This window comes from Colius striatus, chromosome 12 (genome assembly GCF_028858725.1).
Source record: "Colius striatus isolate bColStr4 chromosome 12, bColStr4.1.hap1, whole genome shotgun sequence".
Lineage (NCBI taxonomy): Eukaryota > Metazoa > Chordata > Aves > Coliiformes > Coliidae > Colius > Colius striatus.
Genome location: NC_084770.1, coordinates 2388208 through 2411020, shown reverse-complemented (window position 1 = coordinate 2411020; position 22813 = coordinate 2388208). Strand labels below are relative to the sequence as shown.

At 48.3% G+C, this 22813-nt stretch overlaps 2 protein-coding genes across 3 annotated transcripts; one reads left to right on the top strand and one right to left on the bottom strand.

Annotated features, from left to right (window-relative positions):
- Positions 1–2030, bottom strand: COPS9 (COP9 signalosome subunit 9). The gene is made up of 3 exons (XM_062005788.1): positions 1923–2030; positions 1744–1816; positions 1–294 (listed from the first exon to the last, which is right to left on the bottom strand). The coding sequence occupies exons 1-3, from the start codon at positions 1983–1985 to the stop codon at positions 257–259; spliced, it is 174 nt and encodes a 57-aa protein (XP_061861772.1). The 5' UTR covers positions 1986–2030; the 3' UTR covers positions 1–256.
- A 1877-nt stretch (positions 2031–3907) lies between these two features.
- Positions 3908–22736, top strand: EHHADH (enoyl-CoA hydratase and 3-hydroxyacyl CoA dehydrogenase). 2 transcript variants are annotated; one of them, XR_009819518.1, is made up of 8 exons: positions 3908–4066; positions 5323–5426; positions 6175–6347; positions 7346–7457; positions 7737–7841; positions 10716–11057; positions 18110–19435; positions 22656–22736. XR_009819518.1 is itself a non-coding variant. In XM_062005718.1 (7 exons), the coding sequence occupies exons 1-7, from the start codon at positions 4002–4004 to the stop codon at positions 19381–19383; spliced, it is 2175 nt and encodes a 724-aa protein (XP_061861702.1). In that variant the 5' UTR covers positions 3908–4001; the 3' UTR covers positions 19384–20989. The 2 variants fall into 2 exon arrangements, 1 of the variants encoding a protein (XP_061861702.1); XM_062005718.1 differs by lacking the exon at positions 22656–22736 and having other exon boundaries at positions 18110–20989.
- The last annotated feature ends 77 nt before the right edge of the window (positions 22737–22813 follow it).

Genomic DNA, 22813 nt, shown 5'->3' with positions numbered 1-22813 from the left:
GGCTTTTTAATATTTTATTGAATGAGCATGTCAGTAAGCAAGAATTTAACAGAAAACCTACACACAGCTTTCTAGAAACAACAGTCCACAATTCCCTCCTGGGTTGTCTTTAAGGAACTGCTTTTCTTATTTCCCAAAGAGCTCATACAGCTTCTCCCCTTCCACCCCCTGGCGATTTTCCTGTTTTGATTACTTAAATAATTAACAGCCACCACAGGCAATTGGCCTCTCAGCACTGTATGCTGGACAACCAAGGTCACTGGACATCATCGTCATCAAAGAGATCTTCAAAATCTAGTAAAAAAAATAAAAGAAGGTGAAATGAACAGTCTCAATTGTTACACATGCACATACTAAAGCACATTTTTTCACTATTTGGACTAAAGAAAGAAATAAAGGTGAATTAAGCAGATGAGAGTTACTGCACCTTCAGTTACCAGAAACGGGACATTAGGGTGGGAAGAGAGAAGAAAGGCAGGAGGCAGAGTCACATGCATGTTCTCCAACATACACAAATTGAACTGCTTCTCATGCACAATACAAGCTTTCCAATTAAATTCATGAGAGTAAAGCTTCAAAAGAGGGACTTTTATAAATGCATTAAGTAGCCACATTTTGAGGTTTGATGCATGCAGCAAGGCTCAGATGTAGACACTGCTGCAGAATTCTGGCTTTAGGTCATAGTATCCAGGCCCCACACTGTAAACTTTGCAGACTGTCATTGGCATTTGTGATTTGCCATTAAAAATCTCTTCCCTAGTGAAGTGTGGAGAACTAACCACAACTGTTTCTAGTCAGCTTTAGGAAGGACTCTTGGCTTTGTATCTTCAGCATGAACAACATCACTTAAAATTAAGTCCTTATTCTTGCAAAAGGCAATGTAAAATTGCCATAAAGTAGTCTGCTATACATTTAACCCTCATGCAGAAGAGCCCAGAACTACCAACAGAGGATAATAACACAACTTGATGATAGGATTTTATGGAAATACCTACTCCCAAATGTGTTGGCTCCAACAAAGAGTTAGGTCCCTCAGAATTGTTGAGAGTATATCACAGCTGAACTTTCCTTTTTCTCTTGTATTCTAAGCCTTGAGTAATATATGAAACCCTCTTTGTTTCTATATAAATACCAGTTTGTGACATCAACACCACCACAGCAACCAGATTTAATAACATCTGAAATTCACTGTTGAAATGTCTAAATGTGATTCTCAAGAAACATTAAAAGCCCCACCTTGGTAATCAAATGTAAGATGGTGTACACTCAGCCACTAAGTGGCCAGATACAGAGCTGTTCTCCCTCTATAAGGAGCTGCATGTGCTCATACTGTCTGCTTTAAAATGTAGAAAGTGCATAAACCCAAAAGCTTCATTTTGCTTTGGATACATATGTACACATACCTCAAAAGATTAAGATTAAGTCTATAAAGTAAACACCCCAGAAAGAGCTTCATAAAGTTCTATTTACGTTTTTACACGTACTTGCACTAATATAAGCTGTTATGCATTTTGCCCTGCAGTGTTTAACACATTAAAGATCCTGCTTGCTGGAAAGGTGGTTAGCGAGAACTTCAGCAACTATCCAGAACCAAAGACATGCAAGAGAGGAACCAAACGACGTTTGTTTGCAGCTGTTACTTGGGTGTTACCTGGGTGGCCCCAAGAGCTACGAGCACCGCCGGGCGAGACGGTGAGGAGGTGAGTCCCTACGCCCCCATCCCTAGAGCGCCGTGGCCCTTACCGTTAAAGAAGTCGGCGTGCACCGCTTTCTCGTTGGCGGCCAGGTCCATCAGCAGCCCCGTGCTTCCCCCTGCCTGGGAAAGCAGGCTCTCAGCCACGCCGGGTCGCGACCGTGCAACACGGCCCCGCCGCGCCTAGGATCCCACCACCCCCGTGGCGGCAGGCGCTTCCCCCGCTCACCTCATCGAGATCCACGTAAGGCCCAGCTCCCTCAGGGAACATCTCATCCACCGCCGGCTTCATGGCGGCCCGGCCCTCACCACCGACGTCACTCGTGCGCGCGCGCCGCCCACTTCCGCTCTGCAGCGGCTCCCAGCGATTGGCTGGTTGCCCCGGGGGCGGGGCCCCGCCGTTGCCATGGCGACCAGGGCGGCAAAATGGCGGCGCCCTCGTACCCGCCGGCAGAAGCGTGAGGCGGGGAAAATGGCGCCCAGGCGGTCGAGGTCTAATGACACGACACTACGACCTAGCAAGAGGCGTGGCTGCGAATTATCCTCGTGATCCCTGCAGCTACCAAACGAGGTGGGCTGATATTTAACAGGGCCAGGATGGCAAGGCTATGGATTCCTGGTAAAGACCTAAAGAACCCATAAATATTGCAGATTACATGATATCGTAGAATCCGAATCATAGAATGGGAGGGTTGGAGGGGACCTTTAGAGATCATCTAGTCCAAGCCCCCTGCAGAAGCAGGTCCTCCTAGATCAGGTCACATAGGAACATGTCCAGGCCATATGAAGCATTTTTACTGAAAGCTTGGGCTAGGGAGCCAACACAGTTTGAGGCTGTGTCCCACTGCGGGGGTTTTGTGCTCCTCGGGTAGGAGAGTCAGGCAGAGCCATTGACCACTCGGTGTGCCCTGCCCTGCTCTGCATCAGGAAGGACAGAGTGAGGTAAACTGGAGAGCAGGCATGAAGGGACACTGTCAGCATTTGGGGTAATTCAAGAATTCATCAGGCTGCTTTAATTTCTAGAAGGCTGCTGGTGATTTAAAAGCAAGGAACAACTGCAATCGAAAGTAACTTTTCCTGATTCCACACCATTTCCTCTGACTACTATAAAAGTATCAGGAATAAGGCACCGTTATTTACACTCTGGCCCTGCAGCCACCCACTCTGCCCACGGGCTCCTGGCAGTAAAGCCAGAGGAGATAGCCACAAAGTTCACAGAATCACAGAATGGTAGGGTTGGAAGGGACCTCCAGAGATCATCCAGCCCAACCCCCAGCTAAAGCACCTTAACCTAAAGCAGGTTACACGGGAAGATGTTCAGGCAAGTTTTGAAAACCTCCAGAGGAGCCTCCACACCCTCTGGCTGTGCCAGGGCTCCCTCACTCTCATAGTAAAGAAGTATTACCTCATGTTCAAATGGAACTTCCTGTGTTCCAGATGGTGTCCTTGTCCTGTCGCTGGGTGCTACAGAAATTGACATCCACCCTTTAGGTACTTGTAAGTGTTGGTAAGATTCTCCCTTCAGTCTTCTCAAGGCTAAACAGACCCAGGTCTCACAGCCTTTCCTCGTAGGAGAGATGTTCCAGTTCCCTGATCATCTTTGTAGACCTCCACCAGACTCTCTCTGGAAGTCCTCTATCATTCTTGAACTATCATTCTTGAACATTCTATCATTCATACTCACAGAAGTGTTACCTCACTCACTAATTAGCTTGGCCTTGGTCTGAGGCAGATATGCCATTAGCCTTATCAGATACTGGAGAAGGTTCTGGCAGCTCTTTCTTTAAAGAAGCCACCTCTGTAGCCCTCCGCTATCCAAAAATGGCCACTCAAAACCTCCACAGCACTCTGATTTTCACCTTTGGCTTTCACAGCGACCTGACCATCTGAATATTTCTCTGACAGAGACTAGGAAGGCAAGCTTTTGCTGGCTGAAAGCTTGCCTGGAGACCCTGTAAAAAAGCCAGGACTTCTGGGGATCTGAACCTTCTGGCCTCCAGAGTGTCCCAGCGGTGCCCCAGGAGCACCTGCCTCAAGATCCACCGTAGGCAGAGGACTGGCTAAATAACAGAACAAGAGTCTGTACAAACACAGCACAGGATGGCCTGCGGGGTGTGCTGCCCCGGGAGCCACCCGTGTGCGTGCAGACGCGAAATCAAGGCCGATCTGGACTCTGTGCCGTGCACTGGCTCACTGCACTCCGGGCACCAACCCGCTGCCGGGCCCAGGCTGTTCCTCGGGGCGGAGCGCAGCGGGGGCGGCCCGGGCCGGGAGCCGGCAGAAGGGAGCAGAGCACTGGGCTCCGGGCATGGCGCTGCACGCAGGGGCCGTCGCCATCATCCGGCTCCGCAACCCGCCCGTCAACGCGCTGAGGTAACCGCGCCGCGCCGCCCGGCCCCGCCGCCCCTTCCTGAGGCGGCCGCGCCGGGGCCGGGAGAGTCGCCGCGGCGGCCGGCTGCGTCACTGGCGCTCGCTTTCCCGTGAGGAGCGGGGGCACATTCTCTCATCTCTGTCCCTTTCAACTCATTTCTCTCCTTTTCACTTCCTCTCCCGCCGCTCGTTGCCCGTGTGGGGCAGCTCCTGGCCCGGGACGGGCTGCCTGGTGCGTGCTGCTGCCGAGGGACCTGCCCCAGCCCGGGCAGCTCCTTCAGGGAGCCCTTTTCCCTTCGCGAGAACTTTTCCCACGCTTAGGCTGTTCGTTAGTATTCCTATTGGGTGTGTTTTTCGCAGAAGAGCTGTCAGGCTGATCAGTCCGTACTTGCTCTCATCGCCCTCGGAAGCAGTTTAAAAACTGCGTTATTTCTCACTGCCTCCCCACCTTAATGCTTCCAGTGGCACAGCGGCGGCATTATCAGTTCAGCTGTCCCACCCTGGAGCCCATTCCGAGCAAAAGCAGCTTTTCCTGTGCTGCTGGGGTCACTATAGGCACCATAGGGCTCGCTTGGCAAGTCCCTGCACTAGCCAAGTGTGTGCAGGGGTTAGGGCAAAGGGCTTGCTTAGTAGGTAGCAATGTGGTTCAGCAAGAGGAGCTAGTACCAGGATTAAAACACAACCAGGGCTGTTAAAAATTCATTAGCCTTTTAAAAATGATTAAGGAATTGACCTCTGAATACTGATTGTAGGCAAGAAAGGCCCCAGTCTCAAACACTTTGACAGGATCCTACACCATTTAAAGTCTGGACTTACACATAGTTCTTTGCCGTTGTCAGCACAGCACCAGCTCCGTGTCAGGTGTTTGGCAGACAGCTTTTTATCCCTGGAGCTCCTTTCTTTTTTAGAAATCCCTTAGATTTGCAGTGGTTTAGCACTAATTCCTTTTGAATTATGCTAAACTCTTTTCCTGAAAATCTGAATGTTTAATTCATAAAGCCACTTTCCAAAAGAACATCTCCCTGTGCTGCTTGCTTTGGAAATAGCAATGTCATAGCCAGAAGGTGATGCCAGAATGTGCAATGCCAATGTCACATGCCAGAAGGATTTGCCCAGAGAGGTTGTGGCAGAAGACAGGCTGGGGAGAGACCTGCTTGTGCATGTGGCACATTTTCACTGGGATGCTTAGTGTTTATAGCTGACATGTTGGAAAAGTAACATAGTTGATTGTTACTCACTGAATCTCTAATTTATTTCAGCTTGTCAGTTCTCCAGGCATTAGAGGATGGACTGAAGAGAGCAGATGCAGATCCTTCAGTCAAAGCTGTTATGATTTGTGGTGAAAATGGGAAATTCAGTGCAGGTAAGACATCTTTCATTAGACATGGTCTGGGAAAAAGAAGAAACACTCCACCCACCGTATCTGAAGATTCTCTGCTTCTATCACTTCTACTCTGCTTTTATCGCTACTGATAGAAATCTCAGTTTGGCTGAAAGAGGCCAGAAGACAGCAAGCTGTTTCTGTTCTACTGTGCCACAACTGACATGTGGCACAAGACAAGCTGGACTCTCCAGGCCAGAAATAAACAGCTATGTTCATGCTGAAATGAGAAACAGCCACTCATCTCCCTCATCTATTGGTGCCTCCTCCTTTTTCATAGGTTGCTTTATGTAAAACCTCTGGACTGTCAACTGGTCCAGAGTATGGAATCTACCTGAGGTGGTGCAGTAGTGAAAACAGGTTTTACCCACTTGTAAGAAGCCAGGGGATTGTTTGTTAGTGCTAACTTGCACTTACCTATTCCAGACTCACCTGGGGTTTTTATATATACAAAGGAGGTCTGCACCTTCCTGTAGTAACTGCATGATTGTTACAGTTAACGTGTGTTTTTGTACTGAGCCTTCCCCTGACCTCTCTGAATAGGCTCAAAGTGACAGGATTTCTTGAAGGTGGTCCCAAAAGGGCTTGATTTCTGTTCACCACTCTCCTGTCACCAGCACGCCTTGCAAGGTCTTGATCATCTGTGAGCAGCTCTGTTCAGTGGCACAGAGCGAAGGACCATTCACTGCTGTGCCCACTAATTCCTCCTCATCTCTTTGTGCCAACTCAGGAGCTGACATTCAAGGGTTTTCCTCCATGAAGAGACATGGCATTTCCTTGGGTCCCATCGTGTCTCTTATAGAAAGGAGTGAGAAGCCTGTGGTGGCTGCCATAGAAGGCATTGCCTTGGGAGGAGGCCTGGAGGTAGCCCTTGGCTGTCACTATCGCATTGCACATCTGAAGGTAACACACAAATGGGAGATAGATGCTGGGGAGGGCATCAAGAGCCATGTACATATGGCTCTGGACAGGGTGGAAGACTGCTCCTGAAGAGCAGTAGAACAGCAAGCCTTCCCTGGCATCCTCTGCTTTCATAAGGCTTTCTTAAATAACTCAATTCAAGTCATTTCTAAAGAGACAAATGATTTGTAACTGGTAGAATAAGATGGCTGCAGAGAAACTTCAGCAAAGGAGCATTACTTTGCCCTAGGTCTCAGTAGTGATTATTATGACTTTCTCTTGTTTTGTTTTTGCCCCTCAGCCCTGTGAATTTTGCCTGCCTTTCTGCTACTAGCCTGGTTTCAACAGGTAGTTGAAACTCAGCTGTCTAAGAGCATTTATGGCTTGGTCCCCAAGGAGCACTCTGACCAAGAGATAGCTTTAAGAGTCTTTTAAGGAGCCATCTGATTTTTTTTTCTTGAATCTCTTCCTTCAAGATTCAGGAATGCTGAACTACCTTTTAGCTCTCCCTGGCCTCCCTGCAGAGACTCTTCACTGATAGGGCCATCCCCTTGCTTTTGAGTGCAAAACAACACTTGTACATAACAGCATAGGTTGCTGTAACAGCATAGAGGGGCATTCTACATCACCCTATGTGCCACCTAAAGTGGGTGCTGTGGTCTTAAAGGGACTCCACATCTCTTTAAGAGCTGAATGGGAAATTTGCAAACTCTATTCTAAATCTGGCAGCTGCTGTTGGCATCACAACTCTCCTCCAGCGCTACAACTCACTGAAGAGTGATGTTTTTCCTGTGCATTTGTATACAAGATCTTGAGATGGTTGAGTGGGCTTTTGTCTTAAATGCCTTATGTGACAAAAAGCAAGTATGAAGTTTCCATGTAGAAGTTTTGAGGCTTTCTAGAAAAGCAATATGTAAACCAGGTCTGCGTGTCTTTCCCCTATTCTGCTCTGTAATTATCACTCTTTCTAATCAGATTTGTTGAATTTTACTTCACTTTAGGCACGGCTGGGTTTACCAGAGGTCACCATTGGGTTACTTCCAGGTGCTGAAGGCACTCAGCGACTTCCCAGACTGATTGGGGTACCAGCTGCCCTGGATATAATCACTACAGGTAAAGTACTGTATGTGAGAATATGGCATCTTGAGTCATATCACCAGCTTGGTCCAAGAAACATTAATTTGTTTTACCTATATAGTCTCTTGAGTTAGAACTCAGCTTGATTGTACTAATGATGAGCTAAGAACAGGACATATGTGCCTCCGAGGCATGTACTTAGCAATGCACCTTATGTACCTGATACTGAGCACATCTCTCATTTGATCAGATGAAAAAGAATGAAACTGCCTACCATGCCCCCTTGTAGACACCTCATTTCTGTTTTCATCACAGGAAGACATGTTCCAGCAACTGAAGCACTGAAGCTGGGCTTGGTTGATGAAGTTGTGGAAGAAGACACAGTTGAGGCAGCGATTCGCTTGGCAAACAGAGTGATTGGTGAGGAAAGAACTGTGCCAATGACAGCAAATAATTGGTGACATTTCAGAGCTGGAGAGAGTCAGAACAAAGCTCACCAGTTTGTCCCAATTTATATGCTCCATTCATTGAGTTTTGGCATCCATAAAAGATAAAAGCAATCACAGAATTTGTTTCCACATGAGTCCACTGCCTTTGTTTCTGAGGAGGTTCTTTTTTAAGCGTGAGGTGAACAGCCCCTGGCTGGCTTCTTGCAGAGCAGTTGGGCTAAATAACTAGTTTTGGCACTGATAAAATTTCTATTCCTGGGAAGGCTGCACTGCAAGTCTCAAAACATTCATTCAAAAGTTGTTTTCATCTAAAGCTTTCTCAGTGCTGGAGCTGCTGTATCTTATGTGAAGAGATCAATCTCAAAATGACTGACCTTACTGAAGCAAGAGTCCTTCATTATTGCCTCAGTGTGCAGTTGACAGTTACCTTTATGAGAAAGCATATTCATCCATACATTCGTATGGATTGTTCCTAATGAGGAGCAGCGTTGAACTCCAACAGCGCTGAATAAATGGTTGTAGGAATACACAGACAGTTACTGATTTGAAGCTAACTTTTTAATTGCAAAGCAGCAATTCTATATTTCAGATAGGAAGTGAGCACATATTCCTGGCCTCCTTCATGCAAAAGAAAACATCTGCACTTTTGAAGGCGTTTTTTAGGAGTAAGCAGGAGCTAACCTCCAGGAGATGTAATTTCATTCCGTGTGTTTGGTGGTCTGATTCAAAGCCGCAGTAACAGCATTTGTCCACGTGATGGCATCACGGAACAGGAGAACTGCTGCAACTGCTCGTGGCAGCCAGAAGCTTGCAGTTTGCACTGCCCATCTCCTGCTGGCCTGCCTCGGTCCTCAGTTGCACAAGGAAATGGCTACTGATCCTTTGCACAGCAGACGACTTCGAGGCTCTCCCTTCATATATAATCATCCCTTGCTTTCTGACCACATCTGCTGGTTGACCTTTGTCATCTTCTCAGAGGACAAAAGTAGCAATGGCTTGCACCAAAGAGACAATGAAAGCCAGTTCAGTCCAGACTAGCTCAGGTCCCACAGGCATTGTGTGGAAAGGAGGTTTATGAGTTTGATCTTAAGCCAGTGGGAGTAACTGTGAAGGAAGCACATGTTTCTTCCCAGCCCCATAGAACCCAGAGAAGTTACAGATACTGCTGTTAGGTAATTGCAGGCTTTAAATGGAGATTGTTGGAGAAAAGGCTTTCAGTTCCAGTTGGAAAGGCCTTTAATGTGTCATCTCTAGTGTGTCATTTCTGTTTCTCTTAAACATTGCTTGGTCTTGGGAGGAAGAGCCAGAGTCCTTTGGGCACCTGTGATTGCAGCGCTGCCATTGTTCCTGCTCTTCAGCATCCTGTGTGTGATTCTCTGCTCCCGAGTCTCCTGCTGATGCATTGGCACTGTAACTCAGACAGCAGGAAGAAAAAGGGGAGCTGGATGCAATATGCCACCTCTGAAGAAAGTGTGCTCCTGTGGCAGAGCTCATGGAAGAGAAGCCAGAGCAACAAGGAGCTCAGCAGGATGCTCTCATTACATAGCAATGGCAGTCCTGGGTGCAGCACTGCAGCAGTTGCGTTGCTACACAGTTTAACAATTTGGATGGGGTTGGACTAGCTGATCTTTCAAGGTCCCTTCCAGCCCTTAAGATTCTATGATTCTGTGATATAGCCAAGAGGACAAATGGGTCTTTGTCAAAGTGTTGGAATATTAAGGGAACACATCTTGAATTTCTGATCTTGTTCCTCCTGCTGAGACAAGCTGCCATTAAGAGCACAAGAGCAGCCTGAATATGGCCAGACACCTGGCAGGCACCAAGGGTTGCACCTCTGAAGAGGATGGAGAGGTTTTTTTGCATCTGAAATGTAACTGACTTCTCTCAATGAAAATCCTTTCTAAGTATCACCATAGCAACCTCTGGCTAATGAGCTTTATGTGTTGTGTGGCTGCTTGATTCACTCCTTGCTGACACAGAAGCACAAACTCTACCTTGTTACTAATTTGTTCCCCAACTGCTGCTGTGTGAGCTGTCCTCTTGATTAGGCCTAAAGTGATTAGAGGGACTCCTGCTGTCAGGGCAGAACTGAAGTCAGGGTGTCTCTCTTATGGCTGGGTCAGGACCCTGTCTGCAAAGCATCTGACTAGCAAAGTCAGTTGGGCACTGAGTGCTAAACAATACCAGAAGAAAACCCGAGCACTGAAGGTTATAGAAAGAGACATATGGCAGTGCCACAGTCCCAGTGGCAGCTGGGACTGTGGAGCAAGAGAACTGGAGAAGTCAGAGCCCTTTCTGAAGCTGAGAAAAGGGAGATAATTGCTTCTTTGAAAGTGAAATCTTGCCTTTTTGAAGTCTGAGAAGAGACTTGAAAAATTGCAATTATCAGAGCATACGAAAAGCTGAAGGGAAACATCAGACACTTCAGTTCCGGACCCAGAGCACAGCATCACAGAATCTTAAGGGTTGAAGGGACCTTGAAACATCATCTAATCCAATCCCCCTGCCAGAGCAGGGCCACCTAGAGTAGGTCACAAGAACTTGTCCAGGTGGGTTTGGGATACCTCCAAAGAAGGAGCCTCCACAGCCCATCTGGGCAGCCCCTGCCAGTGCTCCCTCACCTCAACAGGGAACAAATTTCTGTGTTTCTTTGGAACCTCTTGTGTTCCAGCTTATGCCCATTGCTCCTTGTCCTATCATTGGCCATCACTGAGATCACTATGCCATGACAGCCCTAATGTAGTGAATATAATGGGAAAAGAGGTAGGCTGCATTCCTGGTCCTTGTAGAAAGGGGTGAAAAAATGTGTAGCCTTTGTTCTGTAACTCTGTTTTTCTACCCCCAGGCCAGCCACTGGGACACCGCAGGCTCAGCCTGAAGCCAGTTCCAAAAGTGCCCAACTTGGAAGCATTTCTCAGTGAGGCTCTTGTGAAGGTGAAGAAACAAGCCCGTGGCTGGCTGGCTCCAGAGCTGTGTTTCCAGGCAGTCAAAGCTGCCACCGAGAAGCCCTTTGCAGATGGTGTCCGGAAGGAGCGAGAGCTGTTTAACCTCCTGCTGACCTCAGGCCAGGCCCAAGCACTGCAGTATGCCTTCTTTGCAGAGAGAGCAGTGCAGAAGTGGACAACACCCCATGGAGCTTCGTGGAAAAGTGCTTCCCCTCAGCCCATCCACAAAGCAGCTGTGATAGGTAAGGGAATGAAAGAGCTGTTAAGGCTGCTAACTGCACAGGTAGCAGCACCAAAGGGGATGAGTATAATGTGGCTTTACTCATGACAGAAGGCTGAAGTGGGATTCCCTGGCAGTCACTCACAAAGTCACTGACACCCATCACAGGCAAAGACACTCCACATCCATAGGAGACATGCAAAGAGAGGTTGTCACTGCACTGGTGAGCTCAGAAACTCAGGTGGCAAGTAACATCCTGCTAGATTGTTACCTCATGACACCTCTTTGGAAGAATAACTTCCTCTGGCTTCAGGGAGCTTCCTCTGTGTTCCATAAGCAGTCAGTTCCCTTTTAAACATTGCTGTGCAGCATCCTGACTTTATTCCATGTTGTAAGCAGGTTCCCTTAAAATTCTCCTCCTCCTGGTCTAGGTCTGTACTGCAAGTGCATGTGCACAGAGTCACTCAGGGATATATTAATACACAAATGTTTTGACAGCTGTATTTTAAGATTTCGTCTCACTGGGATCCACTGCTGCCATTTTGTAGCCCAGCAAGATAATGCCTTCATTAATTTTTTTTATAAGAGCAATTTAAATAAAGCATTTGATGCAGCCCACTGAGATCTTTCAGCTCTGCCTGTTGATAGCAGCACTCAGAAAGCTGTTAGGCAAGTCATGGAGCACTTGGAAAACAGCCATTCTGTTTCAGAGAAAGCTCCTCAGATCAACACTGCTTTCCTGGGTACTTCCCAGGCCTCCTGTTTTCCACAGTCTGAGCTTTCTGAAAGCTGTAGAAAGACTGTTATGTTTTGAAGTTCCCTTCCCTTCCTGAGCTGCCATGCCATATTTTTAATGAAAGTGACTTTTAAACATTGGTCCACAAACCTTGTGAGGAGGATCTGTGACTGTTGGAGCATTCAGGTGAAGAGGCATGAATTGGTGCTAAGTTTGTCCTGTAGACTTGAGGCACATGCAATCCCAGACAGGTCAGTCTTGCAACGTGGGCTTTAGCAGGGAGGGCTTGTGGTGAAGTGTTGTAGGAAAGCTCAGGTGACTAGAATAGGATTCTCTGCTCCATCCTGGTAAATGACACCAGAATAACAGAACTGCAGAGTCCCAGTTGCAATGACAGTTTAGCCAGAAGGGCTGGTTTAGATCCAAACCACTTCTTTTAAGTGCTGTTAACTGAGTTAGAGGGAATTCAAAGGACAAATGCAATCTCTGAAAGTTCATCATAGAAACATACTCAGTATCTTATTTCCCAATTGAACTGGCTGGGCTCCATCTCCCATCCATTGGATCAAGTATTTGCATCTTACCTCCAGGCAAGTTCCTGAATTCTGGTCTGAAATTGCCCCAACTTCTACCCTCAAGTTTCAATGGGTTTTGTAGCTTTTTGCAGAGATTGCTCAAGTTCACCCACACTGTTTACAGAATAAACAAAGTGCTTTGATGCTTTTGCTGCAGAGCACTCTCTGTCACACTCTGGCCCTTTCCACGACTCTCAGCTTCCCCTAGATTTTCAGCACTCCCTAAAACACACACAGCCAAAGGGGGAACAGTATTCCAGGAGTAACTACACTAGGCTGAGGTACCAAGATGTTTCTTCCTTGCTCCTACTTAGTATGCTCAAGGCAATTTAGCCCTGTGCAGCCCATCCTGTTAATTATCTGCTGTGGTGGAGCAGCTGCACCTCAGGGATGGGGAGCCAATGGCAAATCACACCTCCTGGGGGACAAAGCCACAGAATCTTTGAGGATCTGAATGCCACCCTGTCCAACCTCCCTTCTCAAACAGGGCCACCTAGAGCCAGGACCATATCCAGTCAGGTTTTTAATATCACCAAGGATGAAACTTTACAACTTCTCTGGACAACATGTGTCAGTGCTCAATCACCTCCACAGGAAAAAAAAAAAACCATGTTTTCTTATGTTTAGATGGAACCTGAAAAGTGTTTCCATTTGTGCCTCTGGTCCTGTCACCAGGGGTCACTAAGAGTCTGTCTCAGTCTTCTTTACAGCTTCCCCTCAGCTATTTATATACATTGGTGAGATGCCCCCAGGACTTTGTTAGGCTGGAGTCACAGCCTGTCCTCATGAGACACACCACAGCACCTTAACCAGCTCAGTGGCCCTTCACTGAACTCATTCCAACAGCTCCATATCTCTCTTGTACTGGCGGGCCCAGAACTGGACACAGTGCTCCAGGGATGGTCTCACTGGTGCCAAGGAGAGAGGAAGGATTGCTTCCTTCAGCCTGCCAGCAAGACTCCTCCTGATGCAGCCCAGCATACCCTGAGCTGTCTTTGCCACAAGGTCCTGTTGCTGCTGATGGTCACCTTCACATCCCCAGACTCTTTTCTGCCAAGCTGCTTTCCAGCCAGTCAGCCCTCAGCACATACCAGTACACAGGACTGCTTCTCTCCCCAGACACTTCCCCTTGCTGAGCCTCATGAAATCCCTGTCAGCCCATTTCTCCCTCTGGATGGCAGCACAACACACTGCTCTATCAATTATTCATAGTGGCTGAGCAAGGCAAGCAGGGCAGAGCCAGACATGGCAGCCAGGACCTACCAGAAGTAGATCAAGCAAAGTTCACATGATGATGCAGGTCCAAGATAAAGTCGGGAAGCCAGTCTGAAGGCTGAGGTCTTGGATTAGCAGCATCCACAGTCTGGCAGAGGACTGTGGACAGCAGGATGCCAGAACTCCTCCAACACAGCTTAGGAAAAACTAGAAGGCCAGGGCTTGAGCTTAAGTAGGGCTCCAAGGCCCATGGGCAGTGCATGTGGGTGGAGGCTCCAGGTGTTACTTGTCAGGGTCCTTAAAGCTGATCAGTGCACTCAGGACTTTACCACTAAGGCTCCTAATGCCTTTTGTGAATCACTGCTATCAGTATAGCCCCCATAGCCCCCAGTTACAGCTTGCTTTGTTTATGCTACTTGTAAGGGTCATACTTCACTTGATAAGTGCATCTCCTATTTTGGAGGTTATCGATCACCTCCTTTTAGCTCTGAGTCCTACACCATTTTAAGTGTCACTGCTGTCCATCACTTCCTTCTACCACCCACTGTGCTTTTTCTCCTTCCCCTGGAAGGTTTTCCTCCCATTTTTCCTTCTGATATCAGTGAAATGGCAAGGCTATTAGAGACAGGTGTAGCACACGCCAATTGTACTTTTTCTTCCGGGCTGCTGTAACAAAAAGTCACTCCCCAAACAGTACCATGCTGTCCAGTATCTCCTAATTCCACATTCTTGATCTTCACTACAGTCTTGCAGCACCAGAAATCAAAATGTTAGGGATGATTTTTGAGGGACTGCCACCTTTTAAATATGTTCATCCATTTAAGTATTGCATCTGCCTTGGTGATCCATGGCCTCTCTGTTTTCCTTTTGGGTAAGAGGGCAGTTAGAGTAAGATGTTGTGTCCATTTTGGATGGTTAGAAGTCACGCAGACCTTATTTTCCTCTATGGAGGACCATGTTACATGAGGCTGCTGCATCTGTCTTTTATTGCTGCACAATGTGAAGCAACTGAGGAGATCCCCTTGACTTCCTCTGTCTTTTCTGTGGGCAAGAGAGGACCTTTGAGGTATGGAAGCCTTGCCACAGAGGCTGGGGGCATTCTGTTGAACTGGCAACCAGCCCTTTGCAGCCCTGGCTTCCCATCAGCTGCCTTTCTCTGTTTGCTCACTGGAAGGCTGACAAGCATGCAGCTATGTGGCATCCCTCCTGCTCTTAGTCTAGCTGTCCTTAATGGTCTTCAGCCACATGCAATGGCACTTATTTCATTTGCTTCTGCTTGTTCTGGACTCTTGGCTCCTGTCTCTGTCCATTTTCCTTTGGTTCTTTGTCACCCAGAAAGAGGGTTCTTTTCTGTCCCTCAGCTCCCTGCTTGCCTTGAGTATCCCATGACTTCAGCTTGAAATTAATACCCTGAAACAGGGAAAGCAGCAGCTCCAATCTGCAGCAATCCACCACTGCCAATTGCTCATTGTTGTGTTTGACAGGAAAACTAGAACAGTCTGCACATTTCTACTCATCTATAAAGTATTCTTTCCATTCTTTCCACTCTCAAGTCAACTATTCATCATAGTTCAGGACATTTTCCTCTGATCTGTGTTTCTCTAGTGTATGTGACTGGACATGAGTTGTTTACTTGAGCTCATTTGTTTTGAGGTGAGTTTTCTAAGTCCTTCAATTAACTTTGCATGATTTTTTCCGTATTCCAAGTACCTCATGTGACAGATCAGTAATTAACCATCATTATTCACTCAGCTTGCCCACAGCAAATGGATTTGTCATACCCATATTTGGCCTGAAATTACGTCATTTCGAGTGTGGTTTTATTTAGAAGGCACATTTCACAACAGAAGACCAGAAGCAGGGTGGTTAGAGACTGTTCTTTTCCCTGAAACAGATCCCAGTCTTCTTTTGAAACATGTGCTCTGGACATGAAAGATGATAACACAGCTCTGAAAACTGTCCTCTGCATGGAAAATAAGAAAGCAGGGTGTTTTTTCGTGGTTTGCAGGGGGAAGTGGGGGCACTACTGAGGAAGAAAACAAACACAGAGTAGAAATTCTGAAGTCATTCCTAGCTTGGTCTGTGTGATCAGAGCTGAATATGTGACATTTCCCTTTCTTCTACAGCCTTCTACACACCTAAGGCCCAATGATTCCCTGCCATTTTTTTTCTGCTCTAATATATTCTTCTCCAAGAACACTTGGCTTTATTAAATGGACAAGAGGAATCCTCAGCAATGCTTCTTTCCCTGCTAGACAACCAAATCTCTCCTTAGTTTTATAACCCAGTTTTAGAAAAAGGTTTCCAGGGGAGTCATGCTGTGCAAGCTTTAATGTAACAAAGCCCTTGGGGCTTTCATTACTCTCTTGACAGCTTCATTAAACATCATCTCACCACACAGGCCACTGAAGAGTTATGCAGGAAGTTGGGAAGCAGATCTTCTAGCTCAGAAACAAGCCTGGCAAGCTCATTGCTTATCTATAAGCCATGGCCTAGAAAGTGGAGTAGTACTACAAGCATGTGTGCCTGTCTGTAGTGGGATGGGTAAAACCTAGCAGAGAGTATTCATATTATGTGTGAAAGAGGAGTATCAGCTAACTACTGTGAAACTCCCCTTGAAAAGAAGGCTGGAGAACCTCTGTTCATGGAAGAGGTTTTGGTTTGGGAAGAAGCAGCATGTTCATGTTGTTGAGGGAACTGGAAAGGTTTCAGTCACGAGACTGAAGCAGGGAGGGGGCAGGAGTTAATAAGGCAAATGATGTGTGTGGTGTTTCTTCAGTAGAGCTTGGGAATTCTAAGGAGAAACCCCAGGTTTCTCCATCTGCAAAGGAAGAGGCTTCAAGAGGGAACCATGTTGAACTGCAAACACTTTTGCTTGATGTCTGAAGACAGCCTTAAAGATGGAGCTGGGCTTGGTGGGTACGCATGAGGTGGCGAGTTCCCCTCCTGCACTGCCTGAGAAGAAAGCAGTTCAGGTAGCTCACCAAAGAGAGGGGAAAAGCTGTCCCTAACTGTAGCTGCTGCCACAGTCAAGGCTCCTGAGCACTGAGCATGGTGGGAGGAGCTATTTGTCTTTGGGTTTTTGCAGGCAGCAAACCAGAGAGGCTGAAATACTGACTCATGTTATTCTACCTTTAATTTCAAATTAGGTTTTGGTAGCACTTGATTAGGAAGTAGCAAATCTAATTTCCTAGAAGGGAACTTCACCATTTGCTTGGGAGTGTAATAGTTTATGAGCAGGCTGCCAGGTAGTGATGTCTCTAAAAGCCCTCTTCTTGTGGCTAAGCAGGGAGTGTTTTAAATGCCTTGTGTACACAAGCTGAAGGTGGACAGAACTAAGCCAAGGGCGTGTAGCTTGCAGGGAAAACATGCTACCTTGGTTGACCTTGGTTGTTGGAACTTGTTTAAATGATGGCATAATTTCAGCTCTTGTTTACAAAGATGCTTTAGCCAAATTTGTTAATCCCCTTGTTTCAGTGTATTTGTTTTGCTGAATTTCATTTGTAAACCTGGGATTAAAATAATCATTTGTACAGAATTGTAACAAGCCTGTACTTTGGTTGTTGCTTCATTTAGGACATGAATAATCCTCTCATTCAGATGTTTTGCACTTGTAAAGCTGGTAAAGTTGTGCTGCCCTTCTCTTACTGGTTTGTGTTAATTTAGTATGAGAAGCCTCCACCGTGGGACTGCAGGGTAAATAGTGTGAGTTGTGTCTCATGGGAAAGTGTAAGCCTGCAGCTTCATTTATTGTAAGAGAGGGCAGAGCTGGTGGAAGGGCTCAGAAGGGGAGAAGGGATCAAGCCAGCAGTCTCTACACCAGTGTTCTGGGGGTATGGGCTGGGAGTAGCACATTTATGTGGAGAAAAAACAAAATACATCTTGAATGGGTGCAGAGCTGCAGGAATTCTGGGCAAGCGCTTCAACTGCGTGGGTGGACAAGGAAGCCTTTTTGGGAGACTTCAAAGTTAGGAATGGCCTGTGTTGGAGGACTTGGAGAGCTCCCAGTGGGCAGAGATACCTGGTAAGAAAGTGCAAACAACAAGCAAAAGGCTGTGCCAAAGGAGAGAGAAGGTGTTGAGGTCTGGATAAAGAACATGAGATGCTCATGTTGAAGCTTGCTTGTGAAACTGCCTGCTAGAAGTTGGTAACAGGGTTCAAACTGAAACTCAGATCTGTCTTTGATCCCCAGGCCCTGACTCCTCACTGATGCTGTTTTCCATGGGTATAAAACTTTGCAGGGAGAGGACATGCATCACACATCAGCACACACTGGAGTGAACCCCACTGCTATTTTTAAGCTTGATAGGACGTTGCCTTGCCTTCATGCTTCTGCTTTTCAAATGTTTAGGCTGAAAGGGAAAATTCACCTTCCTTTTTCCCAGTCTTCATTTGTTTTTGTCTCTCTGCTCTACTCATTTTGCACAGGCTTCCACTTTTGATCCTGGACATGCAAAGGAAATGCTGCAGAGGAGATGCTGCTCTCAAGTGATTAATTGTAACATCATCTATTCCCAGTCTCTGATTCTGTCTCACTTTTCTCCCTAGGGCTGGGAACAATGGGCCGAGGCATTGTGACTTCTCTGGTTAAGGCCAACATACCTGTGGTAGCCCTGGAGCAGGATGTGGAGCATCTGAACACAGGAAGAAAAGCTGTGATGCTTCTTTTAGAACGGGAGGCTCAGAAAATGCAACAGGGGGGCCAAACTCTGGATTTCCATAACCCCGCACGACTCCAGTTCACCGTGGACTTTGACGTGTTGCGTGCTGTAGATCTGGTCATTGAGGCTGTGTTTGAGAACATGGCACTCAAGAAGGAAATCTTCCACAAGCTGTCAAGGATCTGCAAGCCAGGGGCCTTGCTGTGTACAAACACCTCGGCCCTGAACATCGACGAAATCGCTTCTGCCACGAGCCGCCCGCAGCAGGTCGTTGGCACACACTTCTTCTCCCCTGCTCACGTCATGAGGCTGTTGGAAATCATCTATGGCCACCACACATCCCCCACCACCATCGCCACTGCTGTGCAGCTGGCCAAGAGGCTAGCCAAAGTCGGAGTGGTGGTAGGGAACTGTTTTGGGTTCGTTGGGAACCGAATGATGTTTCCCTACGTACAACAGGCGGTTTTCCTTTTAGAGGAAGGCAGTACACCTGAAGCAGTGGATGGGGTGCTGGAAGATTTTGGGTTGAAGTTGGGGCCTTTCCGAATGTCTGACCTCGCTGGGCTGGATGTGGGCTGGAGGTCTAGGCAGGAGCAGGGTCTCACCGGGGCCTCGCTGCCCGCGGGAACACCCACGCACCAGCGGCACGGCCATCGCTACAGCCCGCTGCCCGACCTGCTCTGTGAGCATGGCAGGTTTGGCCAGAAAACTGGGAAGGGCTGGTACCAGTATGAGAAGGCTGGGGGCAGGATGGCCAAGCCCGATCCGTGGCTTCATAGTTTCCTGGCCCGCTACAGAGACACCCACCGCATCCAGAGCCGTGTCATAGACCAGGAGGAGATCCTGGAGCGCTGCTTGTTTTCCCTCATCAATGAAGGGTTTGACATCCTGGCTGAGGGGATAGCATCAGGCCCAGAGCACCTGGATGTAGTTTATACCAGTGGCTACGGGTGGCCAAAGCACAAGGGTGGGCCCATGTTCTACGCCTCCACCGTCGGGCTCCCTCGTGTCCTGGCTAAGCTGCAGCAGTACTCCAGAGCCCACCCCGACGTGCCTGGGCTACAGCCCAGTGCCTTTCTGAGGAAGCTGGTGGCTGTGGGGAACCCTCCCCTCAAGGAGTGGATGGGCCACCTTGGCTGGCAGAGCAAGCACAAGCTGTGATTTCGTTGATGCCTCCTTGATACATTGAGTGGAGGCTGATCTCAGGAAGCAGGTAATGGAATTTCATTGTCAGTTCCAATCAAAACCAAAGTGCCACAGGTTTGTAAACAATGTCACTGCCTTTCCTGGTCCCTTGCAGAGATTCACTTTGACTAGTGATTGTTCTGAATCCCCCTCCTGCTGCAGGTAACTGCTGCCATCACCCACCAGCCTCAGCCACCTTCTTTCCACATTGCTATGTAAAGGCTGGGTTCATTCTACCCAGCCTTCAGGTCTTCACAGTTGCACGTCTCTTCCAGTCTGTCCTTGTGGAAGGGAGGGATCAGCATCCACAGACCGTCAGTTAAACCATAGTGGAAGGCAAATGAGAGTTGATTACAGTTCACCCAAGACTGGCTGAATCTACCAAATCCCACTCTAAACCCAGCTTGTTCAGGTCCTTCCTGTGCAGCCCACCTCGACTGGATTCCTGGCTCTCCCAAAGACAGCCAGCTGGAGCCTCTCCTCTTCCTGCTGCCAGAGGAGAGATCATAGAATCACAGAATGGTAGGGTTGGAAGGGACCTTTAGAGATCATCCAGTCCAACCCCCCTGCAGAAGCGGGTTCACCTACATCAGGTCACACAGGAACATGTCCAGGCTGGTCTTGAAGACCATGAAGGAAGGAGCCTCCACACCCTCCCTGGGCAGCCTGGGCCAGGGCTCCCTCAACTCACAATGAAATAGTTCTTTCTTATGTTTAAATGGAACTTCTTGTGCTCCAGCTTCATCCCATCACCCCTTGTCCTGTTGCTAAATACCATAGAAAAAAAGTGCTGCCCCAAGCTCCTGACACCCACCATTTAGACTTTTGTAAATATGAATGAGATGGCACAAAGGGCATAGCAAGAGTCCCAGGAACTGGAGAGAGCAGGTTTGGGCAGAGAACAAGGGGAATGGCTGATAGCACCCCTCCCTGCTGCAGAGGAGTCTCTCATAAATGAATGCTTCAACATCTCACCTGGCCTGTGGTGTTGGCTCATCACTGGCCCTCTGCAGCCAGACTGCATCCTCTGTTATCATTATCCCCACCTGGCTTTGTCCAAGCAGAAACATCTCCTGGCATCTCTAGTGTGGGTATGTGTTGCCATCACCCCTGCTAACTAGTTTCCTTACAGCTACTGAGTCTTGGGGCTCAATGTGTTCTAACTGACCAGAATGAAACACGGCCTGGCACTTACTGTATGCCCCTACAGGCATAAGTCACAGTGAGAAGGCAGAAACATTGCTGCAGGCAGGCAGGGGGGTGGCAGATCTCTGGCAGAGAGCAGAACAAGGGGAGAATGAGCCAAAACTTGCAGTAGGCTCGATGCTTTGGGGCAAGGCATCCCATTTCTGGTGTCCAGTGAATGTGTCTTCCAGCGTGGTGTGGGGAACAGGTTGGTTTGGGTTCAACTCTCAGGGATATTGGATGGCCAACTCTTTATTTTAATAAAACTGCTTTGATTGTCTCGTGACAGGTTTTCTGGGATCACACAGGACAGCAGAAAGCATGTGCTTCATCTTTGTTTTTTCTCCATCACTTCTGTACGTGGTAGAATAATTTTCCTGTTTGTGGAGGAGTTTGGATGTGAAAAGGCTGCAGGCTGCTGCTTCTCCTAAATATGTCTTATTTTGCCCTTTATCTACCCCTGTCCTTCAGTGGGTGAGGGTGCAAAACCGAGGGTGGGGAAACCTTTTGGAAGTCACAAGCCAACCCAAGTGCTTGGTCCCAGGAAGGGTTTCTCTCCAGGACCAAAGAGCTAACTCTAGGCCCTGCAAACCACTTCAGTTCCCCCTCCTCCTCTGAATCCCTTGTGTGCCCCAGCTGAGAGGAGCCCAGCGTTTGTGAAGTGCTGCTTCCACGCCAGCAGCCTCTGTGTGACGTGTTACACAACAGCACTGGTTGTGCCGGCAGCTGCCATGGCATCTGCAGGGCAGCTCTGGGCACAGTGCACTGCCCAGGCAAACACCCTCCCTCTGGTGCCCCAGGCCATGGTGTTCTCCCATCCTGGAGGTGAGCTGGGAAAGGGCAATGCCCCTTGGAGCAGGAGAGGGGCCACAGAGGAGAGGGCATGTGCTTGCTATGAAGGAGAGTTGCTGTCTCAGAATATCAAGACCCACTGGCTTTTACCCTTTGAAAAAGTCCCTCTCCTCACCTGCAGCACTTTTGTGCTGTTACATCTGATATGTCCATTTCCCTTCTCATTCCCTGAGAATCTCTGCAGAGAGGGACCTGGGAGTTCTGGTTGATGACAAACCTAAGCAGCAATGTGCTCTCATGGGCAGGGAGGCCAATGGCGTCCTGGAGTGTATTGAGAAGAGTGTGGGCAGCAGCTCAAGGCAGGGTCTCCTCCCCCTCTATTCTGCCCTGGTCTCCCTCATCTGGAGTCCTGTGTCCAGTTCTGGGCTCAAGAGGCACAGGGAACTGCTGGAGAGAGACCAGTGCAGGGCCACCAAGATGCTGAGGGGACTGGAGCATCTTCCTTATGAGCAAAGGCTGTGGGAACTGAGGCTGTTTAATCTGGAGGAGCTGAGGGGGAGCCTTGTCAATGCTGATAAATACCTAAAGGGTGGGTGTCAAGAGGATGGGGACAGTGTCTTCTGTGATGGCCGGTGACAGGACAAGGGGTAATGGGCACAAGCTGGAACATAAAAAGTTCTACTGGAACACAAGGAGAAACTCCTTTGGTGCTGAGGGAGCCCTGGCCCAGGCTGCCCAGGGAGGCTGTGGAGGCTCCTTCTCTGGAGGTTCCCAAACTCACCTGGACACGTTCCTGTGCCCCCTGAGCCAGGGGAACCTGCTTTAGCTGGAGGTTGGGCTGGATGAGCTCTGCAGGGCCCTTCCAACCCCCATTTACCACTCTGGGATTCTGTGAGAACAAAGGCTGCTCATACTAGTAACATCTCTCCTGATGTGTGAATTCCCACTGACCAAAGCAGCACAGCATCGATCAGTTTGCTCTCTGTCCCATGGGTGACATTGCTGCCTGCAGCTGGCAGGACTGCCTGGGGGTCCCTGCCCCCCCACTGCTCTGCTCCCACCAGGATGAGGGCAGCCACAGTTCCCTGTGTGCTGCAGCCTGATAGAAGCCCTTGGTGTCTGTTGCCATGCAATCTCACCAGAAAGCACGAGCCTGTTCCTGTGAGCCTCCTTGTAAGTTGTTAAAACAACAGCCTTGCAAAACCCCCGAGCTCGAATGTGGGGTGATACCAGAAATATGCCCATGAGTGAAATGTTTCTTCATTTAACAGGGAGAGAACATGGCCCCACGCAAAGGAGAACTTGATAACCACTTGGTACAGGATTAGTTCTCCCACCTGGCTTTTTAAACCAGCTGAGGAAAGGCTACAAGAAGAGGCTGAGGGGCGACCTCATCAACACTTGTAAGTACCCAAAGGGTGGGTGTCAG